Source organism: Staurois parvus, unplaced genomic scaffold, assembly GCF_062004578.1.
Source record: "Staurois parvus isolate SC_StPar_1 unplaced genomic scaffold, SC_StPar_1.0 ptg000871l, whole genome shotgun sequence".
NCBI lineage: Eukaryota > Metazoa > Chordata > Amphibia > Anura > Ranidae > Staurois > Staurois parvus.
Window position 1 is genome coordinate 890,001 of NW_028318667.1, and position 18,190 is coordinate 908,190.

Sequence of the window (18,190 nt, forward strand, 5' to 3'; positions counted from 1 at the left end):
AATATTCAGGCCAAAAATTATTTTTTTAAACGTGTGCCAAAAACGCAAAAACGGCTTTGGCAGCGAAAGGGATAAAGTATAAGCCCTGACCCACCCTTTCCTGATGAGCAGCCAATCGTTCATCATGATGCAAGTCTCCCTCTTGCAGGAGGAGATAAACAGCGCAGTGTTACAAATATTACACGTTTAAGTCTCCATAAAGCCTCTTTTTGTTTTTAAAAGCCTCAGACATTCCTAATATCACCTCCGACTTAAATAGTTTTTAGGGTAAAATTTTTATTTATTTTTTTATCAGGGAAAAGTAGATTGACACGAGGGAAAAGTAGATTGGGCCCCGATTTAGTCCCTGGACAAGTAGTTTTTTTCAAAAATTTCCATACCCCATTGTGTATATATGTGTGTATATGTATGTATGTATGTATATGTGTATACACGCACTGTTACTACTATATTATATCTACTTTTAATTGCATTGCTATTCTAGTACAATCTTGACAGTTATAACTTAAAGGTACCTTTTCTCCTTTCTGTTAAAAGGTTCTAATGGATCAGCTATGATTCGTGTCCTCAGTGTCACAACAGCTGACAGAATACTGCTAAAAGGTATCACAGGAAGTGTCACAGACTTGGCATTTGCTCACCTAAACTCGAACCACCTAGCTTGTCTGGATGAAGCAGGAAATCTTTTTGTGTGGCGACTAAAAATGGAAGATGGAAAGATACAGTATCCTTTTTTTTTTTTTTTTTTTTTTTTTTTTATCTTCTTCTTCCTCTTCTTTACTACAGGTATAAATTTACAATGGCTCTTTATTTCTACCCTTATAGTGGAACTGAATTGGATTTAGAAATTGCATATAGCCTTTTTTTATTTTTTATTACAGAAGAAGCTTTGTATTACTTTTATGTTTATAAATGCTTTTCTCTGCCTGGCGGCCTTACATTTCTATTTGTACACTGATAAAAATCAAAAAATGTGTCGCTACTTAAAAAATACTAATCAAAAAAATTTTAAAATTTACATAACACATACAATACACCTCGTGAAATGAATATACATATAATCAAGTGGTCATAGTGATCAAAAAATATATATTAAAACTAATATCATAAAAAACATAGTGTATAAATACTGTGTATTAACAATCTTTGTGAAAAAGAAAATCAAATCATAAACATATGGAGACAGTTGTCTCCATATGTTTATGGTTTGATTTCCATTAAATTTACCTGCTACACTATGGGAGATTGTTTATTTTTTTGGCACATACCCATACCCCATAAGAGGAGCCACTGCTTGATTATCGACCCCTGGAGAGGGATATCCATGGATGGGGAAAGTGGATCAGTGGATATCAGTAGATGCTGAGAGGATTTGAGGGTTTGATCCCACTATACGCTTTGACCTTCACGGGTCGAAGCCTGGAGGTGAGAGGCTAATCTAGCCGTGTGTTGGAGTTTCTGCACCTGGAGTCACTTTATGATCACGTGTGCTTGCAATTGCAGTAGTGGTGTCACCCACCCATTGGACATTTGTATACACATTTTTTCTTTTTGTCTGTATTTTAGTGACATTTTTTGCACCATATTTGCATGATTGATCACAGTTTAATTATTACAATCATTTATTGCTTTCATGTGTTAGAATTTTTCACAAAGATTGTTAATACACAGTATTTATACCCTGTTTTTTATGATATTAGTTTTAATATATATTTTTTGATCACTATGACCACTTGATTATTATATGTATATTCATTTCACGAGGTGTATTGTATGTGTTATATATATTTTAAAATTATTTTGCTTAGTATTTTTTAAGTTTTATGAGTAGAGCCACATTTTTTGATTTTTATTTTGTTAGATCATGGGTATTTGATGTAGTGTTGGCGGCTTCTCTCTTTAGTTGAGTGAATAGGTTTTTTTGGTGTATAGTAGTGTGGGAGGTTTACACCATCCCTGTTAGTTCATATTATTTTATTTTTTATTTTTTGGTTACTCAGTAGCGCAGGAGGTTCACACCATTCTTATTTGTACACTGAGCCACCCTTGCGCAGTTCAATGTGTAGTTTTGTCTTTCCTTGGTACTGGCATGACGTAGCCCCTTTATGCATGTGTGGGAGTTGTAACAACCTGGCCAATCAAAACCCTGGAAAAGGCCAGGGTAGTTGGAAGCGCCTACAATGAGATTGTGGTTGTCACATCAATGGAGCAGAGCACGCTGCACAGTTAGTGTGACAAAGTGTGTAAACATCCAAATCATACCTAAAAGCACAAGTAGCCAATCGGTAGTGTTGCAGTGTAAGGAGCAGTTTGATGGGAAGACAGCTGAATGATTGATGGGCTCAGGTAGGGGTGCGGCAGAAACCTTTAAGTGTTAAAGAACTGAAGTTGAGAAAGCTAAGGAATCCTACTCTGTCAGACAGGGCTGTCCTGTGTAGCAGAGCTGTGTAAATTTCAGAATTTTATGTGCACAATTACACATTCTTTGATAGACTAAACAAGTCCCTAATATGTATTTTCCCAGTTGACATCCATGACTACCTTTGCGAGATGGAACTACTCCCACTGGAAAAGGAAACACATTGCCACAGCTCTTAAAGCAGTCCCTCAGGAATATGGCCAGCCTTTTATTTTCTCCGTCCAGAGGAGTCATATTGCCTGAACGTTTTTGTAAAACTTTGGCAGGGAAGGGCTCAATCACTCAAGGGCTCCCTTGGGGAAGGAGTTGGGCTGTTTGCATGTACCGGTCACACTGCTGTCCCCTCTCTTGAAAGATTGTTGGCTGTGGGTACCATCCCAGAGTGTTTAGGAGCAGACCTGCTCCCATCTTTTTCCAGTACCTGGCAAGGGTCAGCAGAGGGATGACTGAACTTCCTTGTTGGTAGAAGGCTCTGAGCTTCCTGCTGGCCAAGCCGAATGCCTCTAGGCCAGGGGATGCTGGGAGAAGGAATATTTTGAAGAGAGCTTGAGACGCATTAATGACTATTTTATGACCTGCTTCGGCAACGTGTTGCCACAAATTTAGAATTTTGGCTTTTCCAACTGCAAGAACATTTATTGGCTTGTACGCCCAGAGAAGAGCTTTGGAAATCCTTTGCAACCCTTTTTAAAGCTATAGGATTTATAATGGGCGCCTCAGCATAATTGGTTAAGCTTTCTGCCAAATTTGCTGCCTTGTCTGTTTCTGAAAGGAAGTCTTAAAGACCTAGGTAGAAGACACAGCTTTCTATTTGTGACTGTGCAGTGTACCTTTCTTGGAGGACATGTTATTTTGTCCCAGATCTAGATGCTGCTCTAGAAATAACCATGGATAGGAAGAAAGCCTTTCCTGTTTTAAAAAGCCTTCCTAAGAAATTTTTTTTCAACCCCCGAAGGGAGCAATTGAAGAAAGAAAGAGACCATGCCAAGAAAGCACTTGGCAGGCCATAAGGGGATGGCCAAAGTAAGTATTCTATTTAACCCTCCCAGCCAAAATCCCAATAATGCCGTATTTCCAGTGGTAAGGACATTTTCCCACAGTGGGAAAATGTCAAATCCAACAGGTTTGCTCTGGGCCCTGTGAAGAAGGGATATGTCCTGCAATTCAACAGCAACTCTCCTTTTAAGATATTTAGTGAAGAAGAAAAAAAACTACCAAGAGACCCGGCAAAGGCTTGGGCTTTACCCCTTCTAATAGGAGAGTTGGTGGATCTGAATGTGTTGGTACTGGTTCCCGTTCAGGAACAAGGAAGAGGTTTCTACTCCCCTGTATTTGTGATAATGAAACCATCTGGGAAGTACTGTTTAATCCTAAACCTTCAACCCTTTAATGTAGCCATTCACTACAAGAAGGATTTTTCTTTGGGCAGAACAGAATCTGTTCCATCTCTGCTGTCCAGTTCAAAGGAGAGCAGAACAACTGGTCAGATTTTCTAAGTCAACAACAAATACAACTGCAGGAGTGGTCTCTGCATCCAGGAGTTTAAAGAGGTAGTTTCTTTTTGGGGAAGACTGGAAGTTGATTTGTGACCTGGAAGAACACATAAAGGCTTTTCTCTCTGGATCCAAGGAACCAACCTTTAGCAGTGGATGCTTTTATAAAACCAGTGGGCTTTCAGCCTCTGTTATGCGTTTCTTTCCCTTCCCTTGATCCTCCCTTCACTTGATCCTAAGGGTCCTGGCCAAATTCATGCTGGAGAACACAAAGCTGATACTTGTGCTACTGTTTTGGCCAAAGAGGCCATGTTTTTCAACGTTACTCACTTTGACTTGCCAGCCCCTCTGATGTTACCTTCCAAGCAGGATCTTTTCTCTGAGACCTTTTGTCTGTCTAGAAGCAAGCATTCTAAAAGTAGCCACTTGGTGTCTGATTTAAGAGGTTTTAAAGGAAAAAGGCTTATCTGATAGAGTAATCCACACTTCAAAGTTGAAAACTGTTTACTAGAGCAATTTACGTTAAGATGTGGAAAAAGTTCAATGCTTGGCTCATTGAGTCAGGAAGGCCCTTTTTAAGGACTTTCCCACTTTTCTAGCGTTTCTTCAAGATGTGGTAGACTGGGGTTTAGCCCTTAGTACCATCAAGGTACAAATTTCTGCCCTCAGTGTCTTTTTGCAAAAATCCTTACAGGACAAACCCACTTATCTCTAGATTTTGTGAAGCACTGGGAAGTTTTTGGCCAGTTCAGAGAGGCAGGGTTCCCACCTGGGATTTGTCAGTAGTACTAAGAGATTTTCCTAAAACATCTTTTGAATCAATTCTGAAGGCTTCCTTTAAAGCTAATCACTCTTAAGACAGTATTGTTGGGGGAGGGCGTGTCCAGACCATGAGGCTGAGCGGTTGCTAACACTGAGAGCTCCGCTCCTCCGTGGCTTCCCCGAGGGCTATCCTTAGCAGTCAGATCCGAGACACATTTGGCCGGAGATAGTCGGGGCACTCCAGGGCATCGCGCACGGTGGTTATCCACAGGTATCTCTCCCCTGCCACATCTTTTAGCGGCGCTCGTGCGGCAAAGATAGTGCCCGGCCACTCTGCTGCACACGCAGAGCGGGAGCGGTCTGTGCTGCCAGCAGAACGGGGCCTTGCACAGGGTGCTATGGTTTCCCCCCCCCCCCCCCCCCATACCCACCCCACTGTTTCTTCTGGAGCCTTCCCTGACAGGCTCAGTCTCCCAACAGACAGCACAGCTACAATGGACCATGGACTCAGAGCTCAGATCTCTTCTCCGGGCCTTGCCTACCAGGCAGGACATAGAGGCCCTCCCTTCTAGAACGAACTTAGAAGTGATGGAGACTTTACTAATACTCGCTTGCAGGCCTTGGTGGACTATTGTGCTACCTCACGCAGTCGTTTCACTACCGTTCTTCGTTTGGAAGAAGCAGAAAATCACAGCCAGAGAAATTAATATACGTTTTGAAGAGAATTCCCTAATCTACTTAGGGTGCAGATCTTAGAACCACGGTCCGGGCTATCTGTAATACTATTCTGGGTAAGGCTACAGATACAGAACTGGAGTTGGATAGAGTGCACCGAATCCTTTTGCCCATCAGGAGGGGATTAGACTCTCCTAGGGACGTGTTATGCCGAGTCCATTTTTATACCATAAAAGAAGACCCCTTTCGAAAGGCCTGGCAGAACGGTCCTCTGGACTTTGATGGGGCGCTAATTCAGATATTTCTGAACCTTTCCCGACATACTAGGCAAATGCGTGGTATGGTACATCCATTATTGGCGATACAAGCTGCAGAGGCTGCCTACAGATGGGGATATCACTTTCATATCCTTATCAGCAAACACAGTCAAGCTTTTGTATTACTGAACAATATGGTAGTGTGACAAGAGCACTCCTACCTGGAGAAAGTAGGTTACTAAATGATCCACGCGGAGTAATATGATTCAAAATAATTTCCAACAATACTTTATTTGATCACATAGATCATAAGGAGGTTAAACATGAGCACGGTGAACATGTCAAACACATAAATTCATGTTAAAAAGCACTTGGCGTCTTCATTACGGGGTCATCTTAGCACATAGAGTACCATATAAGGCAATGTAGGGTAATAATAAGGTAATTATCCTAGATTTCCATAAGTTTCCAACTTGTATTAGAGTGAGCCATGTATTCAGCAGATATGTTCCCAATGTACGTCAGGAGCCTCCTGGTATGTGAGAGCTGGAACACAAATACATAATGTATGTATAGAAATATAAGAACCGAATCACATCTAAAGCTCACCAGGCCTCCCTCTACACAAGTCAATGGATACTTCTATTACCTTCTCAATGATGAGGCTATCAAACCCGCTTCTCAAATGTGGGGACTTCCTGGGTAACCACCCCAAGTGAAACAAAGTCCACAGTACCAAATGATTCTGGGGATATATATAAAAAATGAATGTATAGATCACAGGCATCAAGTAAACCATGAAAACAAAAAACACAATGTGGGTATATTACCATCAATAAAGATCAAGAGGACTCCCGTCGACTTGAAATAGGATCAGGTCCTTGATGCTTGTTCAAAAGGTGCATATGGGGGTGGAGAACCAGGTAGTCACAGTACGTGGATTTCAAACATATGTAGTATGTATTGGCAGGCCGTAAGTACCTGAGTCTATATACCCAATGAAGGGTTTCCAAAAATTGCTCAAATAGAGAAAATTATTGCGGTTTCATGAGGATATGGCTATGTCACAGCATATAATACCTGAATAGGATAGCGTATATATACATGTATATTATCCTCCTAAGAGGATTTCCAAAAAATTCCCCGAGTATACAGGGTAAATTAGGCCCATATGACATGCCTTCTTAACACCATATAAGCCCTATAAACTAAACAGCTGTAAGCTTAAATAACTTGCTACCGGTGGAAAGTATGTTCCCCTAGGGGATTGCCGTTTGCGAACCGCTGTAATAGTAGCCTTATGGTAGTTTTCAGAGGGCCTTATGCCTTCCTAGCAGGGAGCTGTGACACCGCCGTTCCTTCCCGCCTCGTGGGCGCCGCACCCTATGAAGACGCCGAGCGTAGTGACGTCAATACGTTGACGCGTTTCGTCCGCCAATCACCGCAGACTTCGTCAGAACTGGGAGGGGACCTCAATCCTTCGCCTTATATGGTGCACTAATTGCATACCAAAGAGTCTCCACCTCGCCATCTTGTGTTGAAAGAGTATCACTACATTGAAAATATCCAAAGTGAATTAAAACACATATATTAAATTTAAATTTAAAATGACTGCTGGATATAAAGAGGAGGAACCCTATTGCTATAAATCAGATCATTTTCAAAAAAGAAAACAAAGAACTGCACAGAAGAAGTAGAATATAGAAATGAATCCATTCAGCTCTATAAGAGGTTTAGAGAAAGAGGCTATTCACATAGAACCCTAAGAAGAGCAAACCGGTAAGATTCATAACTAAATTTGGACAACAATGGGGTGAAGTTAAGAAGGCCCTGGACTCCCACTGGTACTTACTAACTCAAAATCCGCAGATAGCGAGAGTGGTAGGGGAAAGCCCCCTAATGGTAGCAAAAAGAGCTCGGAACCTAAATGATATATTAGTACAGTCAGAATTTCAGAGGACACCACAAAAAAATTGGTTAACTAGGAGAACCGGCCTGTGTGGGATGTTCCCATGTGGCCATTGCCTGATCTGTCCATTTGTACATAAGTCCAATCAGTTCTTCAATAAGGATAAATCTAAGGCATTTCAGATACGAAGCTTTATTAATTGCTCTAGCAGCAAAATAATATACATGATAGAATGTCCATGTAAGAAGATGTATATAGGAAAAACGAAAAGGAACCTCAGGACTAGGATTGGTGAACATCTGAGAGATATCAGAAATGAAAATAGGAATGTAAGAAAGGGAGAAAAAGAGAACCCCTTGGCACTACACTTTAAAGAAGTACACGGGGGTAAAACAGAAGGTTTGCAAGTGAAAGGGATTTTCGTGCTGAATATTTCAGCTCGTCGGGGGGACTTCGATAAAGTCCTCCTACAAAAAGAAAAATTCTGGATCTATACCCTGGGTGCACTTGTCCCATATGGACTAAATACAGAACTCAACTTTGGAGTTTTTTTTGAACTAAAAAAACTGTTTTGAATTAAATTTATTGGAACCTCTAATATACCTTGAGTTAGAATCTGCATTGGGGTACTTTATATATGAATAAAATATGGATCTATCTGGATAAAGCATGAATTTGATTGTGTGATCCTTCTTATTCTCACTACATACTTAAATTCCTACAATAATTGGACTATTACTGAAATTAGGTGATTGAACCTGGTCTTGATGTCTCTCTGTTTGAACAATTATTATGAGTATAATAATTCTTTTTTGTTTTCTTTTTTGAAAATGATCTGATTTATAGCAATAGGGTTCCTCCTCTTTATATCCAGCAGTCATTTTAAATTTAAATTTAATATATGTGTTTTAATTCACTTTGGATATTTTCAATGTAGTGATACTCTTTCAACACAAGATGGCGAGGTGGAGACTCTTTGGTATGCAATTAGTGCACCATATAAGGCGAAGGATTGAGGTCCCCTCCCAGTTCTGACGAAGTCTGCGGTGATTGGCGGATGAAACGCGTCAACGTATTGACGTCACTACGCTCGGCGTCTTCATAGGGTGCGGCGCCCACGAGGCGGGAAGGAACGGCGGTGTCACAGCTCCCTGCTAGGAAGGCATAAGGCCCTCTGAAAACTACCATAAGGCTACTATTACAGCGGTTCGCAAACGGCAATCCCCTAGGGGAACATACCTTCCACCGGTGGCAAGTTATTTAAGCTTACAGCTGTTTAGTTTATAGGGCTTATATGGTGTTAAGAAGGCATGTCATATGGGCCTAATTTACCCTGTATACTCGGGGAATTTTTTGGAAATCCTCTTAGGAGGATAATATACATGTATATATACGCTATCCTATTCAGGTATTATATGCTGTGACATAGCCATATCCTCATGAAACCGCAATAATTTTCTCTATTTGAGCAATTTTTGGAAACCCTTCATTGGGTATATAGACTCAGGTACTTACGGCCTGCCAATACATACTACATATGTTTGAAATCCACGTACTGTGACTACCTGGTTCTCCACCCCCATATGCACCTTTTGAACAAGCATCAAGGACCTGATCCTATTTCAAGTCGACGGGAGTCCTCTTGATCTTTATTGATGGTAATATACCCACATTGTGTTTTTTGTTTTCATGGTTTACTTGATGCCTGTGATCTATACATTCATTTTTTATATATATCCCTAGAATCATTTGGTACTGTGGACTTTGTTTCACTTGGGGTGGTTACCCAGGAAGTCCCCACATTTGAGAAGCGGGTTTGATAGCCTCATCATTGAGAAGGTAATAGAAGTATCCATTGACTTGTGTAGAGGGAGGCCTGGTGAGCTTTAGATGTGATTCGGTTCTTATATTTCTATACATACATTATGTATTTCTGTGTTCCAGCTCTCACATACCAGGAGGCTCCTGACGTACATTGGGAACATATCTGCTGAATACATGGCTCACTCTAATACAAGTTGGAAACTTATGGAAATCTAGGATAATTACCTTATTATTACCCTACATTGCCTTATATGGTACTCTATGTGCTAAGATGACCCCGTAATGAAGACGCCAAGTGCTTTTTAACATGAATTTATGTGTTTGACATGTTCACCGTGCTCATGTTTAACCTCCTTATGATCTATGTGATCAAATAAAGTATTGTTGGAAATTATTTTGAATCATATTACTCCGCGTGGATCATTTAGTAACCTACTTTCTCCAGGTAGGAGTGCTCTTGTCACACTACCATATTGTTCAGTATGCATTTTTCTGGGTTCATGGATCCACACTTGTATAAGTGAGTCGGAGATATGACAATGACACTAGCTATTTGTGTCATTTTGGGTGGCTTGTTTTTGTTTTATTTTTGTGATAAGCTTTTGTATTACATACCCTGTCTGAGCTACCGGCTCTTTCAATTCCTAGAAGTTCCAGACTGGCTGGAGTGGCCAGATAACATCTGGTCAATCTGCCATTGTTCTTCGTCCACAGCGAGCGCGCCAAGCAAGACCCAGAAATATATCCATCTCTCGCTGGTCCCATAGATCTGCAGAGCCCGAACTCTGAAAGCACGAGCCGTATGGGATGAAGGTGCTTATTGACTGTAGTCCTATCATAGGGATCTTTAGGGCAGGTTTCCACAGTTCCTTAATGCTCAGGTCAGGTATTGTATAATGGGGAGATAAGCTGAGTTTTGATGGTTTCTGTTGTCATGTGTATGCTAGGCGACTGCTCGACAGGGGCCCCGTAGTTTGATTGGTAGGCCCTATCTCGGCGCCATAGGATTTATGGAGCCGCAACATGGAGCGCATTGGGGGGATAAGAAATGAAGGCCTATTGTGGTGCCCTGTCTGTGGGAGGAGGGGACAGGGGGAATGGAGGTTCTTTATGGGGATTAAGTCCCCCTATGCCTTCATCATGGTTGCTTTTTTTGGGGTGTGGCAGAGTTTGTTGCCCTGGTCTGTACTGGTTATAATGTGTGTTGAGTAGTATGTTTGTTTTTTTACTCTACGGTCTTCAGGGGGGCAGGTTATTTAGGCTTTGTGTCTCTTGGTTTGATATTATCTTGGTGCCACTCCGTGGTTCTAGCCCCCCATAGGATCCTTCCGATCCCGTCAGGATAGATAGGGAAAGTTTAGTGTTTACGGCTTCTCGGCCTAGCCGAATTTTGGTCAGAGTGTTAATTCCCTGCCCCCCCCCCCCCCTTTTTTTTTTTCTTTCTTGTTTTTTCTTCCCCTGAGGCCAGAAGTGATGGACGGAGAGATGAATTCACAGCTGCGCCCTGTACGCTTTACTTAATATAACGTCTGGGGTCTGAACGTTCCCCAAAAAAGGAGATTACTATGGGATTTGACTAAGATGCGGAATCAGGTGGTATTCTTACAGGAGACTCATTTTTATGGTGAGAAGGTACCCAAACTCTATAATTACAGGTATCCCATAGTGTATCATAGCAGTTTGCCTATACCAAAGGCAAAGGGAGTTAGTATTTTGATAGCTCGATCTCTCCCGTGGACGTTGGGAGAGTGCGTGGCGGACGCTGACTGGAGATATCTTTTAGTCACAGGCTCAATCTGGACAAATAAAAGTGAATTTGGTAAATGTTTATTTTCCTAACTCTGACAATCTTTTATTTCTTAGACTACTGTTCCTGCTCATTTTGGAACATAGTGAGGGGGTTTTGATCATGGGGGGGGGGCTTTAATTTTGCATACGACCCTCTTTTAGACATTTTGAAGGGCTCTTCTCACCTCTCATATACTTATCTAAAGACGCTGAAATCCAAACTCCAAATTTTGAATTTGGTACACACGGCTTCTAAGTCACCCCAACGACTGTGACTACGCTTTCTTTTCCACATATATATATGTGTGTGTGTGTGTGTGTGTATATATATATATGTATATATATATATATATATATATATATATATATATATATATATATATATATATGTGTGTGTGTGTATGTACGTGAACGCATGCATCGGGGACACCTATGCACGAAAATGTTGATTGCTAAACTCGCGTTACATATCGCTGCGACTGATGACCTATGGAGTTTGTTGCCATTTTACACAGATGCATGGAATTTTAAGGTTTGACATGTTCTATTTTATGTATCTTATTTACTCAGCGCAACCTCAGCTTTTATATTTGATAAAAAAATTGGGTCATTTATTACATTTTGTGTGCCATAAAATTAATCTTTGAGTTTATTTTACTGAAATTCGGCATTTCCTAGACCTTTGTGCAAATTTTGTTTAACCTGAAAAAAAAAATGGATTTTTCACTAGTTCACAAAAGAGAAAAGACCAGCACAGATTGTAGTAAACAAAGTAGTGTAGTAAATGAAGTGAACAGTCTTTACAGTATTGATTAAAAATGCATTAACAGAAGGACTTGTCCGTCAGCAGGGGAAAAAATCCATGTACGTAAGGGAGCCACTGCTGCATAACGACAACCCAACCGATGATGGAAGCTGGAGCCCAGATGGAGAGGGCATCTAATACTGCTGGGTGCGATACAAAAAAATGCTCTCAAATTGCACTGCAGAGAATTGCGTGCAATTTCCCACACTGTTCCTCTGTTAACCCATTAATTTTGTTTTGGCTCAAATCGCACCACTTTGGTTTTGGAGCTTTTGCTCGAGTACAAATACCCATGCAAATGCTCAGTATTGGCACCAATTCTGGTATTGGTGCAACCCTACTTTTTGGTAACTAGGGGTGCCGCATCTTCTAGAATAAAGAGGAGAGTGACCTTTCCGGCTTGTTATCCACACTTAGGAGCCGTCATCAGTGGTTATAAAGCCTAAACTTTTTTTACTGAAATGCATTCCCTGCAGTAAGGTAAAATATTTTTAGGCAGTAATAAGATACACGATTAAAGGAATAAAGGGATATTTTTTTAGGTGGCAAGAACATACTAACAACCATGTAAATTTCACAATTTTATTGTATGGTAACATAGAAAACCAAACCCCAAAAATAAAATCAGCATTTGGTTAAAATAGAGATCACTGTGACTTTTTAGTTAATTATTGCAGCAGCTTCCACTCAACATGTTTCACCATAAACTGGCTTCTTCAGTAGTCTAAGTACTGCAATTCTTGTCACTATTGGGGGGGACTGAATACAAATGCATGCCACACTTTTCAGATATTTGGAGAAAAAGTTTAAAAACCATCTATCATTTTCCTTCCACTTCACAATTATGTGCCACTTTGTTATTACTTGTAAATCTATTTTACGTTTTTGGTGGTAACATGAGAAAGTGTTGAAAATGTCAAGGCACGGTATATGGCTATATGGAAGAAATTCCCTAAAGGACACATTTCTAATACATTTTCTAAAATATTAAGGGATATTCAAGTGGGGAATATAATTATTTGATCCCATGCAGATTTTATAAGTTTGCCCACTTATAAAGAAATGAAGGGTCTAATTTTTTATCAGATGTATTTTTAATGTTGGACAGAATATCTACCAAAATCCAGAAAAACGCATGATACAAATGTTATAAATTGAGTTGCAGTTAAGTAATATTAGTGTTTAATCCCCCACCAACCAACAATAATTCTGGCTCCTAGAGACTGGCTATGTGGTACAGATTAGTCCTGTTAATTTAGGAAGGTGCTCCTAACGACAACTCGTTGTGTATATAAAACACACCTAACCATAGAACCTTTCTAACATTCAAACCTCACCATTACAATGGGCAACACCAAAGAGCTGTCAGAGGATGTCAGGCAAGATTGTAGACCTGCACAAGGCTAAAATGGGCTACAAGACCATCAGCAAGAAGCTTGGTGAGACGGAGACAACTGTTGTAGAGATTATTTACAAATGGAAGAAATACAAAATAGCCATCAATCGCCCTTGGTCTGGAGCTCCATGCACAATTTCATCTTATAGGGTAAGGTTGATAATGAGAAAAGTGAAGGACCAGCCCTGAACTACATGGGAGGAGCTTTTAAATGATCTCAAGGCTATTGGGACTACAGTCGCCAAACGATTGGTAACACAATACACCGCCATGGTTTGAAATCCTGCAGTGCCCTCAAGGTCCCCTTCTTCAAGAAGGCACATGTACAAGCTCATCTAAAGTTTGCCAATGAACATCTAAATTATTCAGAGAAGGATTGCGAGAAAGTGCTCTGGTCAGATGATACCAAAATTGAGCTCTTTGGCATTAACTTGACTCGCCCTGTTCGGAGGAACAAAAATGCTGACTATGACCCTAAGAACACCATCCCTACAGTCAAGCATTGAGGTGGAAACATTCTGCTTTGGGATGGATTCTCTGCCTAAAAATATAGGCTGACTTTGCTGCATTGAGGGGCCAATGGATGTTGTAGCAAACGTGCACACAGAGATGGATGCGAGCCTCCATTTTGGCAAAGGATCTTCCATCTTGTATCATTTTGTACTCCCAAATCAGCTTTCCTCATCCCCCCCTCCCTCTCTGTTGAGTGATGTGGTCTGCGTGATGACAGAGATCACAGGCAGCAAACTCCCTGGGAGGGTGTCATGGCTATATACCGCAATTAGCGGTGCCCCTATGTCTGCGTGACTCTTGCTGGAGAAGGGATCGTAAAGCCATAAACCAATCCCTCACTGAGTTTTAAAGACATTCCAGGTAGTCGTAAACACAGACTTGCATTTAAAAACTCACTTTTTCATATAATTTTATATCTTCAATTAGGACATAATTACATAAACATGGAGCACATATGTCACTGCGGTGACAGTGGGTATACTGACGCTTATGCAAACATCATAGTGTTGTTGCTGATATTGCGGAGTTTCCTCTTTCTCTGTACAAAAAGGAGGTGGTGGCAGTGTGAAGGGTTAATAGTGTAAATAACCTGACCCAGTAACAATCGCTCTCAGGCTGCAGGTACATCGATTGTGGTCTATTAGCTGGAAAATCTTTGTGCAGGGTGCAGCTGGGTGTGGCATTGTTATGCACGTGACAGCGTGATTTTAGATTGGCTAGTTTTTCGGTCACGAGTTTGGTGAGAAGGGCTGGGGTCTGACGCTGTGATCGTCACAGATGTGGCCATGTATCGTAAAATCTTGGATGAGAACCTTCTTCACCCCTGGCCAGAACACTGAAGATGGGTTGTGGATGGGTCTTCCAGCATGACAATGACCTAAAACAAACTGCCAAGGCAATGAAGGAGTGGCACAAGAAAAAGCACATTAAGGTCATGGAGTGGCCTAGCCAGTCTCCAGACCTTAATCCTATAGAAAATTGATGGAGGGAGCTGAAACTTCAAGTTGCCAAGCGACAGCAAAGAAACCATAAGGATTTAGTTAAGATATTTTCCCCTAAAAACAAAATGGAGGAAAAAGGACAGAAGTAGTAATTGCCAAATCCATATTATAATAGAAATACCATAGAAATACCTGGTTTGAAGATAATGGGCAGCACAGTGGCTAAATGGTTAGCACTTCCGCCTGGCAGTACTAGGGTCGTTGGTTCGAATCCCAGCCACGGCACCTCATGCCTGGAGTTTGCATGTTTTCCCTGTGCCTGCGTGGGTTTCCTCTGGGTACTCCGGTTTCCTCCTAAACTTCAAAGACATGCTGGTAGGTTAATTGGATCCTGTCTTAATTGGCCCTTGTATATGAATGTGAGTTAGGGACCTTAGATTGTAAGCCCATTGAGGGTTAGGGACTGTTGTGAATGTACAATATATATGTAAAGCGCTGCGTAAATTGACGGCGCTATAGAAGTACCTGAAATAAATAATATGGATTTGGAAATTGTTACTTTTTGTCCTTTTTTCCAGTTTTTTGTTTAAGTGGAAAGTATGTCCCTAACTATTTTAGGATATTTATTGGAAAGGTGTCCCTCTTTTGGTGAAGGATCTTCTACTGACCAGTTTCAGATCCCCTTAAGGGAATTTCTTCCAAGTATTCACACCAATTAAGGGATGTTCACCAACTTATCAGCTGTATGCCACTTTCCATCTCCCAAGAGGTAATATAGATGATTGGTACTTCGATTTGGATACTGTGGATATTTTCTATTCATTGCTTAATATGAATATATTTCAGAATGTTTATAGGTTTCTATTAGGGGCTGATGTTTTCTCTCCCCCCTGTGGCCACAGATATTGCCTTGTATGCCTGGAATTGTTAAAGTATGACTCAAGATAACTACTGTGTTCAGGGTTGGATCTGCTCAAGGCCGTTTAGTATGAAGCCCCTTAGGGAACTCATTTTGTAATTATTATGTTTTATATTTGTTAATGTTAACACAAGTGTAATCAAAGAAAATCTGTTGTACTGTATTGATCTATGTATTCGGTTCATGTGATAGTGACAAGAATTGCAGTACTCATAAGACTGCTGAAGAAGCCAGTTTATGGTGAAACATGTTGAGTGGAAGCTGATGCAATAATTTACTAAAAAATCTGTGATATACAGTGTAACTAAAGGCATATTTTAATAAAACCATATTTTTGGTGTTTGGTTTTATGTTACCATATTATAAAATTGTTTAACGTGTTTTTTAGTATTATGTTCTTGGCACCTAAAAAAAGCAACAACAAAAAAATCCCTTTTATTCCTTTGTGTATCCTATTTGCTACTTGGGATTGGTGCCTTTTTGATTCCTTCCCATTGGATGGTTTGCAACAAGTTTAGGAGGTAATATTGCCCCTTTTGCCCCTTCACACCCCTCCCCCATACTTACCCAAGTCCTTACTTGATCATGTGCGATGCCCGTCTGTAGCCACTCTCCCCGCACTCACAAATGCTCTTTAACAGCGCTCGCTGTTGGTCATATCCTGTGACAAAGGAGCTGGGTGTGGAGCTGAGCCCACAGAGAAAAGAGACCGAAGAAGAGGAAGATTGGGGATGTCCTGTTCAATTCCAGGTCAGAATAACATTAAAAAAAAAATCCTTTACGTTCAGTTTAACTGGCCTGCCTGCAGTCAAAAACTTTCACCATGTGGTGGTTTGTGTAAGGATTTATTCTACTTCTAAAGGGCGGTGTCCCTTTCCCTTAGATGAAAAATTACAGTGCCTCCAGCCGTTAAAATACGGCAAATATTTAGTAAACCAATAATTTGGACACCTTGATAATTTGATCGCCACTTATTATTATACCTTGAATCCTTTTAGCCAGTATTTCGTACCATACACACAAAATTTGCCTTATAATAGATAAATATAAAAATTGATTTATGTACAAAAATGATATATATATTAACACAAAACGCAAAAGACTGGTGATGAATGAATACTGGTACACACGATCAAAGATATACTAAACCAATATCATACACGATATAATGTTTCTAAATAATGAAAAATATAACAATTTTTCTAGATGATAATGATTATTAAAAATTAAATTTAGTAATAACGAATAATTTAGAGTATCTCAGAGGGGTTTTTCTCACATCACGTGGCCATAGGAATGGGAGAAGATATTCCCTGATGATAAATTATACTCTAATTACTAATATTTAATAATTTATGAAATATGAAAAATTTGTAATATGACACCAACAATATCTAACAGTAATACAGGACCTCTCTCTCTCTCTCTATATATATATATATATATATATATATATATATATATATATATATATATATATATATATATATATATATATATATATATGTGAACACCCAATGCAGTTGTTATCACTCTAAGGTAATAATTATCATACTAAACAACAGATGAAATATACAATACAAAATTAAATGGACAGTCTCACCCAGAACTTGGACTATGACACTTTCCCAGTGGATTCAGCTGGCAATGGAACGCCTTCAGAATGATGGCCACAGGGACAAGTGATAGATATGTAGTAGAGATTCAGAGGTTTAGAAGTTTAGTAGAAAGTTTAAAAAGTTTGAAAGGATGAAAGAATGGTGATTTCAGCAGGGATGGATTTCAGCCTCTTCAGATGTCTTCAGCTTCCTCCGTCAGTTCTCAGTGAGGGTTTTTTTTTAGTGAGTTTTTCTCCAGCTTTTCTTTTCCAGGTCTTTTTTTTCTAAATGAGGTGGATGGCTTTTTATACCATCTAAACTATTATTCTAAGAGACCCTCCCAACAGGCTTTTGATTGGCTGGTCGAGAAGTGTATGTACCTAAGCTATCTCTCACCTGTCCGCCAGATGGCAGTCATGTACCATAGAACAATTTGAGTATTGATGATGACTCACACCTCGGGTGGAATTCAGGGTGATTTTAGGTATTAAATATACGTCTCATCCAGATATATATATTTGATTATACCTATAATGTCCTGGATAGGAACTATGGAAGATATATGTATATTCCGTTATTAATTTCCCTGAGATACAAACTTGTGGGAAAGCATTTGTTTTCTGATACAACATACAACTGATGCTAATTCACAATATATCTTACTTTTCATCTCAATACTCAAGTTAGTGATATACAATTCCCATTGCTGAATGTATTTTTGTTTCAGAAAGAGTAGGAATAATGTATCTTCCTGTTAATGTTTCTGGGGTAAAAATATAAGTTCTAAGCTTTAACTTTTAGTCTTAAGACTGACACAGGAAACTGTTATTTGCGTCCATTTTAACAAACCAGATAGTAAACAATCAGTTGTCCTGGTCGTTTGAAAAGACT

General features: G+C 39.9%; 1 protein-coding gene across 1 annotated transcript in view; it reads left to right on the forward strand.

Moving 5' to 3' along the window:
• LOC149443196 (enhancer of mRNA-decapping protein 4-like) overlaps positions 1–18,190 on the forward strand; it is a 190,828-nt gene that overhangs the window by 116,847 nt on the left and 55,791 nt on the right. The window contains exon 5 of the mRNA XM_089655786.1: positions 538–724. Coding sequence (XP_089511912.1) covers positions 538–724 — 187 coding nt within the window. The remainder of the gene's footprint in view (positions 1–537; positions 725–18,190) is intronic.